The 22,799-nt window shown below is 43.7% G+C and overlaps 1 protein-coding gene across 1 annotated transcript in view; it reads left to right on the top strand.

Moving 5' to 3' along the window:
- The window catches only part of LAMB1 (laminin subunit beta 1), a 47,878-nt gene extending 26,620 nt beyond the window's left edge, over positions 1-21,258 (top strand). Inside the window, exons 24-33 of the mRNA XM_064142483.1 lie at positions 8,774-9,143; positions 10,793-10,977; positions 12,176-12,417; positions 14,368-14,571; positions 14,952-15,096; positions 15,857-16,064; positions 16,274-16,415; positions 17,248-17,424; positions 19,789-19,948; positions 20,793-21,258. Of these exons, the coding sequence (XP_063998553.1) occupies positions 8,774-9,143; positions 10,793-10,977; positions 12,176-12,417; positions 14,368-14,571; positions 14,952-15,096; positions 15,857-16,064; positions 16,274-16,415; positions 17,248-17,424; positions 19,789-19,948; positions 20,793-20,929 (1,970 nt within the window). The 3' untranslated portion in view covers positions 20,930-21,258. The remainder of the gene's footprint in view (positions 1-8,773; positions 9,144-10,792; positions 10,978-12,175; positions 12,418-14,367; positions 14,572-14,951; positions 15,097-15,856; positions 16,065-16,273; positions 16,416-17,247; positions 17,425-19,788; positions 19,949-20,792) is intronic.
- The last annotated feature ends 1,541 nt before the right edge of the window (positions 21,259-22,799 follow it).

Consider the following 22,799-nt stretch of genomic DNA (forward strand, 5'->3'; position numbering starts at 1 on the left):
AAAGACCCTCAGGATCCCTTCTATTTTAGTTGAAAATAAAGGAGTGAGCAGAGACCATGCAGCTGGGGTTAGCCATAGCTACATTGCCACAAACACAGAGCACCGTGAAGTCTCTTGTTTAGAAATCTGGATGCTCTCTGCCCTTTCGTTGTAAACATTAGCTGGAAAAGACACTTCAAACACTGTCCAGACCAGAACGAACTGGTATCTCTGATCTGTTCAAATAGGAGTCTTTCCCAGAAGGGTTTGCAGTAGATCAAGGTTTTTTTCCAGGAGGGAGGAATGTGCTTGCTGTGGTCTTTAACAAATCCCTTACAACAGAGATACCTTAGAGCCCATTATCTAACTAGATAGGCAGGTCACAGCTACTTGTTTAATGCAGCAGATGAAAGGACTGCGGAATTGTCCCAGTCCCGAGTACATATTGTGTTTCTGGAAGGGTGAGGCAGCCTTTTGGGGAGGCTGTGTGTGTTGGGGCGTGGTGAGGGGGTGCTGACCCTGCTGACTCCGGGGCAGGGATTGTCTCTTGGTATCAGCTGTCGCCATCAGGGTTTATTGATGGAGTCCATCTGCATACTCTATCAGCGGGATTTTGCAGTGTACCAGCATTTCTGATCTTATGGAGTTTCTGCTGCCTTTTGAGCATGTGAAAGCCTGCTTTTTAACGTTTCTGAAGGGAGGATATATTCTTCAGAGCCTGTTTTCACCATGCAAGGCTTAATGCTTTCCTTCCAAACTGCCACCCCTTCTACTCCCAAGTAGAGGCACGTGATGAGATTTGCTTGGGTGGAAATGCAGATTTTCCTTCAGGATTTCATGCAGCAAGAGGTCTCTGACGCATGAGGAGAGCCAGTGCCCAGGGCTGAGCCATGGCAGCCTGCAGTGCAGTGCCCCAGACAGGCTCCAAGCATGCACTCTCTCATGGAGCACATCCAGCACTGTGTGTGGTGCAGCAAACTCTCCCCAGTGTGGTGAGGTCAGTGCCTCCTACCCTGTCTTCCATCCTTCTTCAGTGGGGAGAGAAACAACATCTGAGCACTCATTTAGTACTAACAATCAGAACCGATGCTCAGGCTGGCAGACTGAGCTGCATGGGCAGGTAGCAGCTCTCAGTGGTAACCGATTTGCAGGCAAAACTTATGTTTAAGGAGTTGCAGAGGAATGCCCCTGAAAATGAGCTTAGATATGGCCAATGGCCAAAGTGAAGCTGGAACTGAGAAGGATCTGTCACAAGATGTTGGCTCCAGCTGCAGGGGGACAAAGGACTACTGGTGATGGCATTTGCTCCCTGGTTTTGGCAGCACAATTGTGCTGGTCCAGGCATCCATTATGGCCAGGTTTTGTGCTACATTTCAGGATGAAAATTCTCCATCTAAATGGAGAACTACAAGAGCTCTAAACCATGTGAGTATGGACAGTCAGTCTTGGCTGTGGGCACTGAGCTGATGTGGAGGTGTGGATGTCAGTCCCAATGATTCCAGGGTGGAATTCTCCACTGGCCAAGGCAAGTGGCTTCTGTTCAAGGTTTAAAATCACAAGGTGCATCATTCAAGCGACACTGAAGTGCGACTTCTTTACAAGAGATCTTTGTGCTGTTGGCACCAAGAGACATGACCTCTTGCTGAGAAACAGGGGCTGTGCTGCCTGCTTTGCTATAACATCCTTTACAATGTTTTGTAAAAAAGTAAAGACATGTGAACAGAAGTGTCTGCAAATAACCTCTAGACACACCTATGTGAAGATACATACAGTGACAGATCTAGGACAGAGTGGGGACTGTAGCCTCCCCTAGTATTGCCAGGTGCAAGCAGTAGCAAGCTCTGGATGCAGCCCCAGGCTCCCAGCATGCCCTTTGTAAACCAAACACCAGAGCATGCATTGCACTGTTCCATCAGTGGCAGTGACCATTGCAGGCTACTGCTTGTGTCTTTGTAGAAATCTTGGCAAGATCAGAGCTGGTGAAACGGAAGCTGGAAGAGACATGTTTTTGCACCTGGGCTAGGGTCTTTGATTTGCAATCTGTACTCCCTGTGGTGGAGCGTCTCTCTGTTTCTCCAATGATAACAGTGGAACCACACTGCCAGGGCAAGCTAAGGTAGGTGCCCATATTTGGGCAGCATCTCGACCCTTTGGTACTGGGTACACTGGTAGTACTCACAGGTGTCCATTGGGGATTGTACAGCACAGAATCTGTAGGACTAGGTTTTCGGAGACTGCTTTTAAAAAACACAACTTTTACTCGGTTAATTTATCACTGTTGCCTGAAACAAGCACAGGAGAAGTGTAGAGGATAGAAAAAGCCCAGTGCATCTCTCAGCTTCATGCAGGCCTCTGTGAGGACTACAGGGAGCAGGAGCTGTGCAGTATCTTCTGCTTGAGGGCAGTGCCAGTCCCTTTGCAGGATTCTTTCTGCTGTTGCTTCAGTTGGGAGCTATGTGCTGCTCTGCACGAGCCTGCACATGAGCACGTGCACGTGGATAAAAATCCTTGCTAAGGTAGTAAAGAGTAGGATTACAAGTACCATCACACTGAAGTCTCTCAGGCGTTCTGCTGGAGCTTTTCCAAAGCCTGGCAGCCAGAGTGCAGGACTCGACATGCTGAGCTCTGCGCTAACTTCAGCCCGCAAAGCACGCTTCTGGCAGAGGGCTCCAGGCTCCCGGGAAGCCTCTGAGATACGGTGGGGCTGCACAGGCAGCCTATATAATGCTTGTGCACAGTGGATGTTTGATGTTTATGGGATTCATACCATATAAAAGAGATGACAGCTTTACAATCGTTACTGCTTTAATTGAACAAGTAGAAGAGAGTGTAATTAGTAAAAGGCACTGCATGATGTTGAACATTAGGTTGTATTGTTGTCTTCCCTTTATTTGAATCATACCTTTGTTAGTATTTTCTGTGCTGGACTTGAGCATCAAGGCCTGTTGTAAAAAGCCCTAGAATTTAATTGAACTAAGATAAAAAGAAGTAATGTTTTTATCAAATATTATGTTCAGACACTGGTAGAAAGTTGTTTCTCAGTTTTAGTCTTTGTTATGCACTTGGTGCTGAAACATCTGTTCTCTGGAAGTTACTCCATTACCATTTACAGATAGGCTTTGTAATCTTAATTTAACACCTGGATCTTAAGTGGTCACATAGGCTGCTTTTATAGGAGGCATTCATTGTGCAGAGAGAAGGATAGCAGATGTTTCTTTATCTTCTTTGGTAAGTGTCTAAAGGAAGTCAGGCAAATTCTACATGAAAGGAAGTGTAATTTCAACTTTGAGTTTCATAATTTCAATTGATTTATGGCCTTAAAGTATTTCACTGTATATTGTTTCCAGAAGATTGCCCTCTTGGCAATGTCTGCTATCGTGTTAAAATGCAGCACAACTTGACTCAATGTAGGTGGGATCTTATCTTAACATCTGTACTGAAAATTGTACAGTGAGAATTTAGCAACATGCTTACAGAGTAATTCGAATCAATAGCTGACTATTCAGAAGAAATTTGCTAGCTCTGCAAAACTTTCAGCCTTGCAAATGGCTAAATGGTTTTCTCATCATAGTTTCTCACTGCCACTGCAAAGTGATGCCAAGAAATAATTTTTGAATAAACCCTTTGTCGTTTTGCTGTGGAGGAGTTAAACATTTGATGCTTTCTGTCCCTGAGCTCAAGCAGTGAAGAAAATATTTCTGTTCTATGTAGGTTGATACTTGTTCCTAGCATCCTGCCATAAGACATTGAATGTTGAGACTGATCCTTGTAGAGCCCTTTCAGTATCTGTGGTATCATCTCAGTTGCACTGTCAACTGCTCTGACACACCTTAGTTTATATTAAGTGATCTGCAAATAGGCTACATATAAAATTACAGTAGTTTAAATGGAAGTGAGTTCTGAATATTTAAAACTGGAGAGAAAGGTAGGTGAGCTGTCAGAGTAAGCAGTTCATAGATCTTTCTGAGCTTAAAGCAAATCACTCAAGCTAGTAATTACTTCTTTGGGATTTCTCTCTGTAGCTTTCTTCAGAAACCTACAGCATTAAACAAATGTGTCTTACTTGAAAATCAGGGGTAAAAAATTACTGAAAAAATAAATGTATCAGTCAAGGTAGCATAAAAATTAACCATGGGTACTCTGTGTGCGTGGGCAAATATGCACAGGCATTTGTGAGCAGATACAGCTGCAACCTTTTTTACTCCTAAATTGCTAATGAGCAGATCCTGACAGAGGAATTTGGGTAGAAAATTTTCCTGTAGAAGATGTGATTTCACTTAAGTCAGGGTATGCCACGGAAGAATGAATTACAGAAAACAACACACTTAGTTCCAAAAAGACATCTCAGAAGAGAAAGCCATTGCTTCTAGGCTAGTGCTTTCAGAAGGCTTCTTTTTCTCCACTTTTCTTCTTTTCAGTGGGATGTATCACTGCAGCCTGCTCTGCTTACCTAAGGTCAAATCTGATCTTCACTAACACTGATTGATCCTCAAAGCATGCAGCCTCTACTCTGTTAACTTGCAGCCCTTCACCTTGGTCCGTGTCTCTGTGTGAAGAGGGAGCAACTGGCCTTTTGTCTTGAAGGCCATTTGCAACCCAAATTTGTTAAGACATCTCTTGCAGTAAATGCAACATCTGTGTGAGTTTAGGGTGCAAAATGAACCACTCTTTCCAATTTTTAGTCATGTAAGCACAGGCAGGGAATTTAAAAGGAACTTATAGGACTTCCTGTCTTTCCCAGTTCCACCTATATTATCTGAAGTAGATTGTAAAGCCATTTCTAGCTAGTAATAACTCAAATGCTTCTGCATCCCTAGATGTGCCTATGTGTTTCTTGTTTTCTTTAAGAAAATTGACCAGGCACATGCTAAAATTAGGTGTGGTATTAGGTGTTGGTTCCATCAGCATTATGAGTGTGCTGGTTAGAGCTGCAATTTTCAGAGCCATATGTCACTTCGAGTTAACCTCTTTTGAGAACATCAGAAGCAAGACTGTCATCATTAGCACTGGACTACATAGGAGCTGACTCACGTGGTGGTCATAGGAATAATTGGACCTTAGCAAAGGAGGTGTTAGAGGAACAAGAGCTCCACTGTGGCTAGAAGTGATGCTGGGGTATTCTGGCCAAAGCCAGTGATAGGCATGCTGTGCTGGATTGTACTGGCATGGTGTTCATTCTGTTTCTAGCAGGTGGTGATAGGAATCAAGGTGTCTCCTGATTTCACATCCCAGTTTGCTCATGGTGATGTCAAATCTTTTTGGGTCATGCATGATGGGTGTCTAACCCAGGTATACTTTAATGAACTATTTGCCAGTCCTGTGTTAGATCGTTCAGCTAGGAGGTCCTTCTTTACTTTCACATGGATTATGCCACTATCACTGTGCTTTTGTCCCTTTTGGACAGCGTTTTGCTCTGGAATCTCACAGAGGCTGAAGACTGTGAGTTGGTAGGCAGGTGTTGTACAAGGCAAAGATGCACTGAATTACTTGCTTGGTGGCCCACAGTGTTCAAGGTGTGCCTCACTACTGTAAGGCTTTATACGGTGTTGGCCTGGGTTTGCTTTCTTCCTCTTGAGGACTGGGCACAGTTGAAGTTAGTGGAGTGTTTGATTCCCCACTATGGTGTAAAGGGAAGATGCTCTCTAGGATTACCCTTGCTGGGGTGTAAAATAGCCTGCTGGTGGTGGCCAGGACACAGGAAACATCCCGTTCCACATGATCTTGGAGGGCAGTTTCTGTGGATTTCTGGTTGGCTAAAAATTTGGTCATTAGTGTGGTATCCAGCTTCTGAAACGGGCCCCTTTAGTGGGGGACAGACATGGTTTTGGTCATCTCTGGTGAGATCATTTGGGTAAGGTCATCTAGCCCATTTTAAAAGATCACATGTAACCAAACGCTGGCATGCAGGTGTCACTTGTGAGATGAAAGGTTTGCCCACGGGGTGTGTGCTGTAAGAGGAGCAGTGATGCTTTTGAGGGAATTCTAACAAGCACCAAGGAATCGTGTGAGGGCTGTAGCTAGAGAGACCACACCACCAGCATGTAGAAATGCCTCCTAACGTTTTCAAAATGGGAAAAGAAACAAAAATCGACTGGAAATCTTCTTACTCCAGTGCTGAGGGAGGCTTTCTCTTGTTCTCTTCTGAACTGTGTTTTTACTGTTAAAAATAGAGAGAAAATTACCTTCCTTTTTACCTCTTGATTTGAAAGCTGGTGTGGTCTAGTGCATAGTTAGTTACTTGGGCAGATCATGAGGAAAAGAAAGAGCAAGTGTTAAACCAGCACTTTTGAAAGCTGTTTTATGCATGTTGAATTCACACTACTGTGGTAATGCAGTGCCAGCATTTCCTGCTTCTGGGCTTGATAGAGAATCCTAAAGTGGCAAAATGACCCATGGTAATGTTTCTAACCACCTGGCACAATTTTCTCATAGGTCCCACAAATCTCAGTTTGGGAGGTTTGTAGAATTCTAGAAATGTGATTAAGTCTTCCAACTGTTGCACTGCACTTAGAATAAATTACTTCTTTGCTGTCTTTATCATCTCCCAACAGGCAGCTGTGGAGTTTGAGTTTTTGCTTTGCAAGGAGTTAGTGCTTAAATTCTCCTCTCCCCTTCCCCAGCATTTTCTGGCCCCAGAGATTTTGGAATCCACATTAGCATGTAAATACTACTAAAGCCATGTCTGCCTTTCCTGAACGTGCAGATATTCAGGAGTAGAATTACCAACATGTTTGGGTTTTTTTTTCTCTCTTGTTTTTTTCACTTTAAGCTTTTTTAATCCACAAGTAAATATAGTGGTCTTATTTGCCAGCAGCAAGTATTCATGTAACTTGATCAGATTGTTGAGAAAACCCACATGCCATTTAGCCTCTCTCAGTGCAGAGGAATGTGGACAATTCATCATTATACCGAGGGCCTTATTAGTTGACAGAAGGGTTAACTGACCTCCTTCAAACAGGAACTCAATGGTTTGCCTGCAGGGAACATATTCCATGGTGAGTTGGCTACTTAAGAGCTTTGGATGTAAAGTAAAAACAATCTCTTGTGTCAGGGTATAATTCAAAGAACAAAGGACCATTTTGCTCAATTGTGCAGGCAGCAGAAGTTATTTTTGTCTCTTGCCTATCATATTCACATTATACAAGATGTCCTTTTGTTGAGGAGTGATTTGTTCTGCTGAGGCTCTTTGTGTAGTTTCTGAACTATAGACCACCACTGTGTTTTGGCATTGAAGCAAACAATGTATGATCTTGAAAACGGCTTTGTGCTTTACCCTTTTGTCGAGGGGGCATGTGCTTGGGGTGTGTGAATTGATTTATGGACCTTTTTGAGCCATTAACCTCATTCAAGGATGCCTGGTAAATGGATGCGTAAGTGAAAGCTTTTACGAGGTGTCACCGTCCTTTTCCTCTTCGAGGAACACGTTCTCTGCGGCAACAGTAGGTAGATAGCCTGCATATTTTCAAGTCCTCTTTTTTGTTCTTTGCTGCCTTCCCTTTATTAGAAGTTTTGCAGGTTGGTCATTTCATCCGCCGCTGTTGTCTGTGTAATTAAGGAGGGGGAGAGGTGAAGTGGCAGCCCTGTTGCTTCTCCTAGTGTTACTGTGTAAAAAGCGTGTCTGGCTTTTAGAAATGACCTCGCATCAGTAAGTGAATTGACTTCTCTTCCGGGCAGGTTAGTGCCAGAGGAGTGCATCTTTATTCTGAAAGCGTTTGAGAAACGGTTGTTGCCCAAACCTTATCACTCCAATCTGGAGCCTTAGCTGTTACCTGACTAGCATGTAAAGATAGATAGGTGCTCACAGTTTACAAAAAAATCAAGTCCATACTCCTCAGCTGGTGGTCAAAGTGTGATACAATTGTTTAAAACCTTAAAAATGGAAGTCTTAATCATCCTGATTCCCACTTGAGGATGATGAACTGTGTAGGCTTTTTGGTCACTAGTACCAGTGTTGCCATCAGACAGGGCTGCTCATGCCCACATTCTTTGTTCTATTCTACTTTTCAATGCCTGATTTTTTTTTCCTATTTTCTGTATACCCAAAACGTTCAGTTCCAGGCTCTTCAGTGCATATTCTGAATGTTTTCCCACTGTCCATGGCAGGACCACGTTCCCTGGTGACAGGGATATCGTGAGACAGGCCATGTATCTCTGCACAGAAGATCTCTGAAGAGCTGTTACTCTATACATTTGTCATGCTCTTCTTTGAAGCCCTATTGTCTTGTGGCATGGAGCTTTACCACTTAATTAAGTGTGGTGGAATCAGCTGTCTCCTTTTATTGTGCTGTTTGTGGGAGGTGCAAGGGAAGGTGGTTGGGTTTTGATCTGCTGCATTCCTTACTTGTGCCTGGAACACAAGCCCTGTGGGGGGAGGCTGAGGGAGTTGGGGTTGTTTAGCCTGGAAAAGAGGAGGCTCGGGGGACACACACCTCATTGCCTTCTACAACTATCTGAAGGGAGGTAATCTTTGTCTTCAGTTGCTATCCAATTGACATCCAGACATTGCAAGAAAAAGTGTCCATCCCTGCTCCATTTTAGTGTCTGTTTCTGAGCTGTACAAATCCTGGTGTTCCCTGAAGTTACTTCTCCATCTCTCTCCCATTTCACACTCATCCCTGATTCCCCCATGCCCATGCAGACACATCCAGAACCAGCTTTTTATGATCCAGATGCAGACCACCTCTGTACTTAGTTCTAATGAAATGGTGAAACAAATTATTCTTCTGTGATGGTTGCCAGCATCACTGTCATTTCCCTCATCATAGCTTTCACACATGCCTTTTTCTCCTCCCAGCATGCGATTGCAACCCTCGTGGCATCCAGACCCCACAGTGTGACCGTGCCACTGGGCAATGCATCTGCAATGAAGGGGTTGAAGGGCCACGCTGTGACAAGTGCTCAAGGGGCTACTCGGGCGTCTTCCCTGACTGTGTGCCATGCCACCAATGCTTTGCCCTCTGGGACGTGATCATCAGTGAGCTGGCTAATAGAACTCAGCAGTTTCTTGATAGGGCTAATGCCCTCAAAATCACTGGAGTCACCGGTCCATACCAGAAGACACTCAACGCCCTAGAGGAGAAGCTTAGCGAAATTAAAACCATCATCACTCAAAATCCAGCTGCCGAGCCCCTGAAGAACATTGGCAATCTCTTCGAGGAAGCAGAGTAAGTACAGTTGCAGTTCCATGGCTAAGTCTAGCCTGGGGAGGAGTGGGAGTGCCAGTGAGCCGGGATTTACTTGAGTGACTGATGTCCCCATGCTGGGTTCAGGACACACCAGCTCTGCTCCTCCAGCTGGGTGAGCTACGCTGTGGCTCCTAGCGTGGGTGGAGCACCTTGCCATGCTCTGCACTAGCAGGGAGCATATTCCATGAAAGGAAGGGAAGGTAGCAGCAGCGCAGCTGCCATGCTCCAGGCAGGGGCTGTCCTGCTGCCAGTGCTCACCAGGCAGCTAATTACCAGTGATCGACTCGTGCTTGCCTTGCGCTCTCCTGGGGCAAAGGACAAACACTGCTATTACTGAGAGAATGAAGAGGGGAGAGATTAAATTCCTGGATTCTCCTGTGTAACTGATGGGTTGGAAACTTGGGCTCCTTTCTGTGCTCTGTGTACATGTGTGGGGAAGCATCAGCTTTATAACAAGGCTTGCTTTCATTTTTCCCAGGGTAGGAGTCTTGTATTTTCTTTTCAGCACTAAGTATACAAAAGCTGGTAGCTTGTGCTTTTGGAGAGGAGGCAGTTCAACGTAAAGTAGGATTACAGATGCTTTCTAGCCCTGTCTGCAACTGCTCAGATTTACTTGTGCATTGTAAAGGGGACTGCACAGAGCAAAGGGATGAGGATTAAAGCTCCAATGTCTCAATTAAGGATCTGTTTGTGCCCTGCAGCTCCCTTTTTCTGTTGCTGCATTTGGGGAGTGTGTACTGAGGGAGATGAGAGCAGCCGAGGAACTGATTTTCCCTGAAATACATATATATTTATATCTTTTATTGCTCCTCTCTGGCTGTATAGAAGCCCTGGGCTTTGGAGGACTCCTGGGAAAAAAACCAAACCGGGCTGTTAGGCTATTGAGTGAGTTGTAAATTGATCACAGAGCTTAAATGCTGCTTCTTTCAGAATGAGGAAATGCTGAGTTTAGCAGCATGGGATTGGAACAGCTTCCTCTGCTCACTTCTGTTCTGCAGCAGCACTGATGTGTAACATACACTTGCTTTTCCTTTTAGGGTTATCCCACTAGTTAAAACCTGCTCACTAAGGCTATTCTGAATGCTGAGAGTGGGAAGTTTTCCTTCACAGCCCTAGAGAAATGGCTGGTGAGGAGGGATCTTTACAGACAAGTTAAAAGAATCCATTGTGTTACAACTAAGGCTTCTCCCACCTACTTCTGAAGTTCAAATCTGTCCCATGAGCTCGTAGTAATCAACACTGCATTTGTAGCTGTGTGGGATGGGAAGCAAATTATGTATGGATCATAGTAGTCAACTTTGACCTATGCAGTTGCCATGGTACAAGAGCATTACACCAGACCTCTGGAATCTGCCTCCAGTTAATCTTACATAAAGCAGCTGTTTTTTGAGCAATTTGGTGCTTTGAGTTTATAAACAGGCTGTAGATTAAACAGTAGTTTTGTATGATAAAGGAAACAAAACCATATTCTAGGTAGGCACGTTGTTACAAATCACTTACAGCTCCACTGAGGGAGGACAGGTCCTGCTGTGGGAGAAGTTTTAACAGCCACTCTTCAGTAAAGTGAAGCACTGAGGCTTACAAACCTTCCTCCTCCCCCTGTTCAGTCTCATGCCTCTCTTTCACAGAAAACTGACAGCCGATGTTACAGTTAAGATAGCTGACATAGAAGAAAATCTGTCAGCCTTAGCAGCAAAGAGCAATAGCACAGACACTGACCTGAGTGCACTGGAGACAGATGCCAAAAGCCTAGACCATGTCGTGAAAGAACTTGCAGAACAGCTAGAGTTCATCAAGATCTCTGATGTTCGGGGTAAGTGTCGCGGGGAGGGGGAGAAAGCAGTAGGATGGCCAAAGACTTAATTAATGTGTGGTTTTAAATATTAGGTTAATCTTGTAATAAAACACAGTTCCTAGAAGGGTGGCTTCTTCCTGTGCACTAGCAGAGTTGCTGATGCAGCAGGAATTTTGTTTTACACCCACCCCTACTCTCTCTTTCTCTCTTTCCCTCTATACATTGCAAACCCAGATCAAGTTCCTGAGGTGCGAAATTGTCCTAAAATCACTTAACACATTTTAAATGAGAGACAACAGCTGAAAGAGAATCGGATATTAAGATAAACCTGGATCTCTCCTTTGCTCTTCCAGTCTGTTAAATTGCTGTTTCCGGCTGAAAAACGGCCTGGGAATCTAAATGAATGAAATGTAAAGGCCCAGTTCTCCTGAGCCACCTAAGACTTCCATGCCTATGGGCACACTGACATGTGCCAGGAATCAAAACTGGCTGGAGAAAAAGGAATGGCACCAAGTAATTTGAAAATTTGAAAGCTGCTTTCGTTCAATCTTGAAACAGGGTTTTTAAAACATTTGTTTTTATTTCCCCCTTTGTGGGAAGTCTGAGATTGTCTCAAATGAATGTGGGACTTTGCAGAGCAAGGCTGATGGGGTGTAGTGCAGAGGAGTCCCTAACTCCTGCCTTTCTGCAGAGGAAAGTGGCCATCCCCACAAGGTCACTCACACCTCCTCAAGGCTTTTCTAGGAGCTGTCTGAAACTGACAGTTCCATAAATCACAATCTTTCATCAAGCATTTTTTTCTTGGGAAAGCTGACCAGTTCCCAGGCAGTGACTCCATAAGCTAGACGTCCCAGGGCAAGCAATAAGAACTAATAAGATAAGTGAATCCTTCGAAAACAGACTGTTGCCCTATAGACTTAAAAGGTGGATGTTGTTTTGCCCTCGGGACAAGGAGGATTAAATCACTGGAGTCAGTAAAAGGGCTTAACTTCAAAATCCAGCAAACTTGACACAGTGTCAATCAAGTTAAAAAAGAGACTTTTTCTCTGCAACAGGCCAAACTCTGTCCCCTTTACTGTGGCACCAAGCACAGCTGCATAGGCTGTTCTACGGGCCTTGATATTCCTATCCCTAACCCTCATCTGCCAGCCCTCACGATGTAGATTACTCTGGGTTACTTAACAAGTCTCTGAACAGTCCCATCTGATTTCTGCAGGAGCCTTGGATAGTATCACCAAGTATTTTCAGATGTCCCTGGAGGCAGAGGAGAGGATCAATGCCTCCACTGTTCACCCCAACAGTACCGTGGAGCTGTCAGCACAAACACGGCAGGAAGTGGAAGACTTAATCAACGAGAAGGAGGCCCAGTTCAAGGCTAAACAAGAGGAGCAGTCTCGCCTTCTGGATGAACTTGCAGGCAAGCTGCAGAGCTTGGATCTCTCCGAAGTGGCTGAGAAGGTACACTGCTGAGAACCACTGCTATAACCTGTAGCAAAAATAAGAGGTCTGTGAAGAGGCAGTGGGTGGGGACGAACAGTTTAGGGCTTGACAGTGTGAAATAAGCAGTCTCATAAGTGAAATGTACACTTCTTGGATGATGCTGTATTTTGTGGGCTAGAACAGGGCTGTTTTAGTGGGGGGCTCTGAGACATAGTTGCTTTCAGGCACCAGTCATTGATGTTGGTCTCCCTGCTACTCTTCTCAGTCCCAACAGAGCACCCACCAAAAGGTGCAGGGTGCATCACCTTGCTCTCATCTGGCCCTTTGCTGTGGACAGAGCTCCCATGTGCAAAACAGTGTAGTGAATCTGCTGGACTGAGTGCAGTCCTCTTAAGCCTGTCCTCAGTTCATGCACTTGCTTGCTCTAGGCTCCTCTCTTCCTTTTCGCAGCTCCGCGGGGCACATGCTATGCCTGTGCAGCATCCAGCCAGACAGTGCTTCTACTTGCACCAACAGGCTGCTTTCCTCAGCATCACTGCATTCCCTTCCTTATGCTTGAGACAAAGCAGCACGTACAGGGAGTCGAAGTCAAAAGGGCATTTTCTCTGTTGAAGCTGCCTGCTCATCTGTAAATGTGATCAAGGGTGGCCTTTTCTGGGGAGAGGCTGGCTGTTCACTCAGTTTTGCTTTGAAGTTCCCCAGCTGCATTCAGAGAACAACCCTGCACGAAGGCAGGCTAGAGGGGACTGTTCATTATCACTCCCTTGGCAGGCCAAAGCCTGTGTTCGAGGATGAGTTCTTCACAAGCTGAATTGTCCCATCCTTTATAACTACTGGCCATCCCTCCCGACTTACCCAGACCTTTTTTTCCCTCGGGAGAGAAGAGGCATCTTTTTGTTTAGTTTCCTTTCCCCTGCATTCCTGCCTAACTGTTCTTGCAGTAGATTTTTATCAAAGCCCTAAACACCACATTGCTCGGAGATGTAATCACAGGACACCAACTGAAAAAAAAAAAGAAAGAAAAAAATCTACTCTGCTTTCTAGCTACTGCTGGGTTGCATGCCAGGTAGGTAAGACCTCATTTACACTTCACAGAAGACAGCTGCAAATAGCTTAGTACAGACCGCAGGTTTTCCCTGAGAGATGTTTTGGCTGTCATTTGGCAAAAAGGGTGGGGCTGAAAGGGAGAGGAACCTTACAATAATCGGGAATTTTCCAGTTTTCCCTCTGGCTGAAATAACTCCTAAGTAACCTCATTGGACAGACAATTGACCAAGTAACGGATAATTCTCAGTACAAATGTTGCAGATTGAAATTGGTTTGCTTTAAAAGAAGTCTGCCCTGAAATTTTCTCTTGTGAGTACATCCTTGACAATTCACAAATTAGAAAGTGTTCTGGAAATCAGTGTATTGAAATCAGACCTCACAATTGGTGGAGGACAGCTTTTTAAGGTAAATGGAAAAAGATCCCTTTTCAAGTTGGAGTGTTTCAACTTTGTACTTAATTTCTAGAGCATTAGCACAAAGGAAAAGATCCTACTCTGCACAAATTAAAAGAGCTTCTTCAGATGGCCATTCTTCCCTCCAACAGTAGAGAAGTCTGACTGCAAACAAAAGGCATACAGAGAGCTTTCTAATGAAAGATGTACAGGAAAACTAGACAGTAAAGGCAGGACAAGGCTTCCCTCAACTTGCAGCAATTTCAGCATCAGGGAGCTGCCTATTTGTAACCAAGGTAAAGGCAAAAAGGTGCAGGAGGGAGAGCAAGAAAGGTCAAAGCTGTCTTGCTTTGGACTTGCTGCATGAACGAACTTCTGCTTGCCATTCAGTTTCGGCTTCCTTCCCTTGGTACTTGGGATGCTACTGCAAGGGGCAGGAACAACGTCGTATGATTGACTCCATCCCCCTTGCCTCTGAGCAATGGAAACAAAGCTGTGACTGTTTCCTTTGTCTGTCGTGTCTTTGCAGACATGTGGCACTCCCGTGGGAGCCTCTTGTGCTGAGTCCAAGTGTGGCGGTTTAAACTGTCGAACAGATGATGGAAAGAAGAAGTGTGGAGGACCTGGCTGTGATGGGCTGGTGACCGTAGCCCACAATGCCTGGCAGAAAGCCATGGATTTTGACAGAGATATCCTCGGTGCACTAGCAGAAGTTGAGCAGCTTTCCAAAATGGTAATATGCCAAATCAATTACTGGATATTAAAAAAAATAAATTCTCTTAGTTGCAACACAAGTTTAGACACTAATCAACAAAGTATGTGCCTGGTTTACTTCAGAATACTTTTCAGTTGCGTAACTTCTTCAGGCTTGTAAAGATCCTGAGGAAAGGAGCTTGCTAAAGTGAAGCTTCATGGATAACTCTAAACACAAGCCTGAGTTGTTTAAACTAGCATTGGTGGTATGGATCATGGCCAGCTTTTAGAAGTGTTTCGTGAGTTTTATGAGGAAAAGCATTTCTCATTACCTCTGACTCCAGCTGAGTTTTTGCTCTAAAACAGGCCTTAAAGCACAAGCACATATGCAATCAAGTCTTCCATTCTTTCTCTCTTCAGGTTTCTGAGGCAAAACAGAGAGCGGATGAAGCAAAACAAAACGCACAAGCAGTTTTGCTCAAAACCAATGCTACAAAGGAACAAGTGGACAGAAGCAACGAAGATCTGCGAAATCTTATTAAACAGATTAGAGACTTCCTCATGCGTAAAAACCTTACATTTCACTTGTATTTAAAGTCTGTGTTTGAGAAAACTATCCTTAGCTCTGAATCATCCTCTAAGGGGTAACACAACAGTTGTGTCTTCGCCAGCCCTTTTCAGACAGACTTAGGGTGGATGATGAAACCTACACACAAGGAAAACAATAAGGCAATAGAAAAGTGAGAGCATACTGCGATATGTTCTTGTGCTCATCTCAGTTGAGGCTAGTGCACTGCTGTACTTTGCCAAAGGTATTCCCAAGTTCTGGCTAGAAAATTAAGTACTACTGAAGAGGAAGACAGTGAGAAACTGAGTTTCTCTCTCTGAGAAAGCAGGTAAAGGTTAAATAAGGGCCTTGTTCTCTAGCAAGCAGCAGCAGGCAAATCTATTCCTTCCCTGTTTACACAAGGCTGAGTATACTGTTAGCACAAATACAGTTGCGTGCAACTGTTGGCTTCGTTTCCTGTGGGCTCGTGGCTCCCCCCCACAGCTCCAGCACAGTGTAGCTAATCACCAAGATCTTAAAATGGCTTCCAAAAAAAAGCTAAGCCAGCAGGGCCTTACAGGCCTGCTGAGCCTCGCTTTAGAGGGAATTTTCACCCTAAGGAAGCAGTTTTAACACCTGGATCTTTCATAAGTCTGGTGGAAAAAGCTTTTCCCATTATTTTTCTTCCTAATGAAACAGCCAGACAAGAACTTGTGTTGAGACACTTGACAAAGGGAAGCTTTTACTCATGTCTTTGTCATTTGTGTCCATCTATTAGAAGACAGTGCTGACCTTGATAGCATTGAGGCAGTGTCCAATGAAGTGTTGAACATGGAGATGCCAACCACTCCCCAGCAGCTGCAAGCCCTCACAGAAGATATTCGTGACCGTGTAGAAAGCCTTTCTGATGTTGAGGTTATTCTGCAGCAGAGTGCTGGAGACATTGCCAGAGCAGAAATGCTGCTGGAGGAAGCCAAAAAAGCAAGGTAGGCAACCCTGTTCTGTATTAGTTGTTTTCTGTCACCAAGAGCTTGAACAAGACTTTCACTTCACTGTATCCAAAAATGTGGAGTTTAACTTTCCCTGATGTAGATTTTTCACTAAAGGGCAAAACCAGCCCTTTGCAGTATGTGTCTAGCTCCTTTTCTAGTTCTCAAGTAAAAGCATTTTTAGCATTAACAGTTTTGTTCCACAGCAAAGGTGCAACAGATGTTAAAGTCACTGCAGACATGGTGAAAGTAGCACTGGAAGAAGCTGAAAAAGCTCAAAATGCAGCTGAAAAAGCCATCAAACAAGCTGATGAAGACATAAAAGGAACTCAAGACTTGCTGACCTCGGTAAGTTCTTAAGATACAGAAACAGCACGTACAGAAACAAGTCTGATACTTACAAACTGATAGAAACCTATCTAGGGAATGCCCTGCAAAAAACCCCAACGAGAGTACTGCAAATCAAAGACTATACTTGGAATGAACCTAAACCACTCTTGCCTTCATATCAACTTTGGAGTTAGTATGACAGCTGCTGGGGGGGAGTCATTTACTCTTTAAAATACCCAAAAGGCTTTTCTCATGCTATATCCTGCACTATTGAAATTAAGTGGGCAGGACTGTAGCTCTCTAACATAGCAGCTGTGCCAGGATCCTCAGAAAGTCATACCTGTCAACCACACTGGTGGTGTACTGCTCTAGCCATGCCCTCAGGGCTACCCACCACTGCGTCACAAGGCTACGATACATGAATGCTGGATTCTTGTCAGGTCCTGCGTTTTAAGACTTCATCTTAGAGCCCTCACAAGACTCACAGTGCTATCCATACTCATGAAGCCAGGCCAGCTTAGGAGAGAGGCAGTGTCACAGACCCATTGTTACATGGAGTGAAATGTCTCAAGTTTTGTCTGTGGACGAGGCCACTCTTGTACATGCAATACAATCAACTACATGTAAACCATGTTCCTTAATGCTTTTGCAGCCCCAGATGTACCCCATATTCCAAGCAGGGTGCTCTTCCACCCTGACTGCAGTTGGCAAGTTGTAGCAAAAGTAAATCACTCTTGTTTATATCCTGTCTATGGACACGAACTAATGAGTTGATCAGGGCTTATCCAGGAAGTTTATTATTATATTCAGCGTCTTCTGGAAATGTAACTCTCATTCCTCTTTCTGTTAGATCGAATCGGAAAATGCAGCATCTGAAGAAACGCTGAACAATGCTACCTTACGTCTGTTTGAGCTTCAGAGGAGTGTTGAAGACATTGAGCAGAAGGCTGCTACGAATTCAGAGAATGTGTACAGCATAGAAGAAAAACTTGTTACTGCAAACCAAAATGCTGAAGAAGTTAAAAAGGTGAGAAGCTCAGGAAAACTGCTAAGCAAAAGCCAACTTACCCCAGGCTTGGCTAAAAGAACTCTAGTGAAGACATGTGATCCATTGATTTTAGTGATCAAGTACCTAATGCACCTACCAAAGATAGCAGTCTTTTGCTTCCTTTGGTATCAGATACAGATACAGAGAAAGAAGTATTGGGAAGCTTCCAGGTTCTAAAATAGCTGCAGGAAACTTGTCATGCCGATAAGCCTTTCATAGCTTCATTTCTGTCCCTCAGAAAGCCACGTATTTTTTACCCTTCTATAGGGTATCCATGGTTCTATGACAGTACAAGGTGCAAAACAGACAACTCAGAATTTGGCACAACCAGAATCAGGCAACAAAAAAACCTGTTAGCTCAGTATAAACCCAAAGTAGTTTCTAAGTATCAGAGGCAAAATTTTCTCTGTGACTATATGGCACTGCTCCAAATGTCCACTCCGCACCTTCGTAACAGCAAAAGAATGCTTATTAACAAAACAATTGACAGACCTGCCAAAGGAAGTTTCTGTTGTCTGCAGTTAGTGCACCAATCTCCAGAGAGGCATTTTCTGCCAGAAGAGATGTATCCTCAGTCAAAGCAATTATTTCTGAACATTAAGTAGTATTTCAGGTGGCTGTCACGTAAACAAGAGATTTCCAGTACTGCTGCAGCTTGTTCACTTGGGTACTGGCTCAGTGTAGTTGCGTCATTGGCCTACTTAATCTCACAGAGAAAAACACAGCTGAGAAACCAACCTTATGACTTCTCCAGCACCTTTACCCACACAGACCAGGTAGCTGTTCTCATTACTGAAACAGTATTAAGTGTATCTGACATGGAACCATTACATCCATTTCTTAAAAAGGTAGAAAGGAGGATACCAGGAACTACTGACCTGTGCCTGGGATGCTCTGATAAGGCATATGGCAGACAGGTGATTTGAAGTAGCTGGCAGGGCTTTACTAAAGGCAGCTTGCCTGACTTCATACAGACGTTTGAGAGGGGAAGGGCAATGGCTGCCATCAGTCTTCTGGCTTCTGCAAGGCTTTTGACACGGTCCCCCACAACATCCTTCCAAGTTGGAGAAAGAGAGATTTGATGGGTGGACTGTTCAGTGGATAAGGACTTATCTGAATAGTCACAGCCAGAGGGTAGTGGTCAATAGATCCAAGTCCAGAGGGGGATCAGTGACAAGTGGTGACCCTCAGTGGTCCTTACTGGGACCAGTGCTATCTAATATTCATCAGTGACATAGACAGTGGGATCAAATGCACCCTCCGCAAGTTTGCAGATGACATGAAGCTGAGTGGCATAGTTGATATGCAGAGGGACAGGACTTGGACAAGTTGGAGAAGTGGGCCCAGGTGATCCTCATGAGGTTCAACGAGGCCAAGCATAAGGCTCTGCACCTGAGTCAGAACAATGCTCATTATCAATACAGGCAGAAAAGGATGTGGGGGTAGTGATGGATAAAAAGATGAACATGAACCAACAATGTACACTTGCAATCCAGAAGACCAACCACATCCTGGGCTGCACCCAAAAAGAAAACAAAAGAAAATGTGACCAGTACTGTGTCCAAGTGTGGTGCCCTCAGCACAAGACATGGACCTGATGGAAAGGTGTCGAGAGGAAGGCCACAAAAGTCAAGAGGGCTGAAGCACCTCTCCTACAATGACAGGCTGAGGGAGCTGGGCTTGTTAAGACTGGAGAAGAGAAGGCTCTGGGGAGACCTTCCAATACCTGAAGAGAACCTTCAAGAAAGATGGGAAGGGACTGTTTACAAGGCCTTGTAGCAATAGGATAAGGAACAATGGTTTTAAACTATGGAAGGGTGGTGGACCAATGGCACATGTTGCCCAGGGAGGGGGTGGAGGCCCCATCCTTGGAGACATTCAAGATCAGGCTTGAAGGGACTCTCAGCAACTTTTCTAGTTAGGGATGTCGGGATGTCCCTGCTTATTGTAGAAGGATTGGATTAGATGACCTGACACCTTGAGATGACATGCTGTGATTCTGTTTCTCCCCAACTTCAAGCATTCAGCCAAAAGCAGCACCAGTCCCTTACCACAGAGAGCTTTCTGGCAATGGCTTGCATTAGTTACAAATTCGTGTAACAATCCCATAAATCCTTGCCAGACGTCAGTATTAGAGCCACAGATCTGGATACAGGCAACTGCTGAGTCTTCACTCCAGCTCTTAAAGCCTGGACTGTTAAATAGGAAATACCCCAACACCGATTCTACTTTTGTTAACTGAGTTAAGTTTAGCCTCCTTGCATCTGGGTAAGTAGGAGGAAAGGCAAACTGGATCTGTATAGTCTTTGAGCGAGCTCCACCTTGTGCTTGAATCTGGAATAGGTTCTCAATACTGAGCTGAACGACAAGTACAAAACAGTGGAAGATCTCATTGCCAAGAAGACAGAAGAGTCGGCTGAGGCCAGGAGGAAAGCAGGTGTGTTGCAAGATGAAGCTAAAGCCTTGTTGGCTCAAGCGAACAGCAAACTCCAGCTCCTCAAAGGTAAGGCTGTTTGAAGAGGTAAACTCTCTCTCATCTTTGCATCTGAAGCAGTTTCATGCTGTTAAACTGGTTATTCATCAGTAGCAGGAAAAAAAGGGAAGTAAATTCTTTGTTACTGAGGTTTGATCTGCTTTCCTTACTCTTATGGGCACAACACAATCTTTTGAATCACAGAATTCTGTAAAAAAGCTGAAACTTACAAGTGAGACAAAACCTAGTATGGCACCTATCACTGCTCAAGAGTACTACACTTAGAGTGAGGACTAACCCATTTAAGCAAGGTCCTCCATCTCAAAGCAGTACTCCTTCCACTCCACCCTGGAAGGCTAATAAAACAAAAAGATAACCAAGACATGTCAGTTCCAATCGACAGATTAATTTAACATTTATTATCTACAAATATGCTTCAAATGTGAGAGGGCAATCTGCCCATGACTACCAGGGAAGGAGTTAAGTTTTCCTTCTGTTTTTTCCAGCCTATAAGAACTCATTCTTCCTTTTAGCTGCTCCTGTAGTTACAGTGATTCAGTGAATGGTTTTAACCATATCAAGGCCAAACATTTCACTGTTCTGTAAGAGCCATATAGAGCAGAGAATGACAGTTACTTTTGAACATAAATAAAAGCATACTTTTGGACTTCCACTTGCAGAAATTACATCCTTGTTGATTTATGTCCCATGTTATGGGAACAAAAAGGTGCCATCCTGGATTTTGGGTTTTTGTCTCTAGTCAGATTCTCTTCCACAATAAATTTGAATAGTTTATCTGAAACTATAATGACTTACATTACACACTAAGTTTTAACGCGGTGAACTAAGCTGATTTCCCTTCCTTTGCTGACAGACTTGGAAAACACATATGAAAACAATCAAAAAGTTTTGGAAGACAAGGCCAAGCAGTTGGTGGAGCTGGAAGAGACAGTTCGCTCCCTCTTACAGACAATCAGTCAGAAGGCTGCTGTTTATAGCACTTGCTTATAAATACAAACACAGAAATGCCTCCATTTGGGATGGATTTTACAAGTATTACTCTAGTTTTTTTTTATAAGACCTGATAACATGAACAGGTTTTATATCGACTTTCAAGTCATGAAACCAAAGACAAGTAATTTTTTGATGTTGAAAATAAACAGTCCTTTTGTATCACTCTATGTATAGTACGACTCATTAAGTTCCTTCCCCTTTGCAGTAGCTGAAATGGTACCTCAGTGTTTTTAGCAAGTCTCGTTTTTTAACTGGGTAGAGAACAATTAAAATCTTGTCTCCAACCATATAATGAATTCTAAATAAAAGCTCCAATTACTGTGAAATGTACATGCAATTTTTCCAAAGTGCAGGAGTAGCATCCAGTTCACCATGGTTAAGCTCAAAACTAACTGTAGAACAATGCACCTTCAGACAATTATACAGTACCGCACAAACTGATATACAAGATTCACCATCTACACAAATGAGCATTCAAAACTGCAGCATGCAATTACACATCCTTATATACATTTGTGTGTATACTCTGATCAGCACCTTGCCTAACTCATATCAAGTCAGTCAGAACAACTGTGGCAGGATCTGTCACTACCTAGGCAAACTTAAGATCACTGTGCTTAAATAATTATCACTAAGCTCCATAGGTTCCAGACGCTACACCACAGGAATATACTACCCTACCAGCATCATACACCCTTTCACTGACATTATACTTAACAGCTGTTAAAGACACAATTTGAAAACCATACCATTCAGATTTAACTGCTATCACCAGATCACTGCAGGTGGCTCAGTAGCTCATCTTACCTTTACACACACTCTTTGTACACTTCATTCTCTGTCATTGCTGTTACAGTTAACAACACAGTAGCAATTTTAAGGCCCCAGATTTTAATTCCAAGTGTTTAGGAAAGAATAAATTTCAGTATAATTGTAGTAGTATTCTTGATTAAAGGTTCCCTGACTTTCCAACTTCATTTAAAATGAACAAAATGAGATAGAATTTGTAACAGATGAACCTCAAGGCTGAGCTGCAGTAAGAATGGTGTAAGTACTGATGGTGGTGTGAGTGGACAGAAAGCTGCTTCTGCAACAGTGACGTTTCTAGGAATATCTTGCAAAGCACAAGAGTAATATTTCATAGCATTTACCTGCAGCAGGTAGAAGCAATTCCAAATTATCAAGATCCACTAGAATAATCAATGTTTTCTTCTCTTACTATTGTTTCACCTTTACTTTCCCATCAGAAGCTTTCTACTAACACCTGAAAGCAGAGCCACATTAAGTCATTTAACCCAGCATATCTGTGAATGAGATTCTCGTAGCCTGGTGACAAGGCATCACCACTGCATTTAAAACAGGAGCTAAAAAAACAAAACCAAACCAACCACCCACCACCAAAAAAACCCAAAGCAAACCAACAAGATGAAGCACAGTATCACCAGTGCTTGTTGATTAACCAATATCTCAATAAAACAGTAATCCTGGCACACATTTTCATCCCTCGGTATGGATACTGGAGCAATACTTGAATAAGAAGCTCTAGAGAAAGGCAGAAGGATAACACCATCTTGTCTGTGCATAAAATCGAGTTTTGCACCATTTTCTGAATGTACATTTCTCATTGCACTGGCATTATGAAAAAGGACATGCACAACACCAGCAGCTAAGATTTTCTTTGAGGAAGAACAGCCAAACAGAACTGACACCCTGCCACATGAAACTTCAAATGAGCTACTGGAACTGGGCACATCCCACTATCCATTAGGAATCTTCCAATGATACCATTTGTTTGTGATTTTCTTCACATATTCAACAACCTTGACCCTAAAGGCAGTAACCAGGTCATACAGCAAACAAAAACCTA

The sequence above is a fragment of the Pogoniulus pusillus genome, chromosome 4 (genome assembly GCF_015220805.1).
Source record: "Pogoniulus pusillus isolate bPogPus1 chromosome 4, bPogPus1.pri, whole genome shotgun sequence".
NCBI lineage: Eukaryota > Metazoa > Chordata > Aves > Piciformes > Lybiidae > Pogoniulus > Pogoniulus pusillus.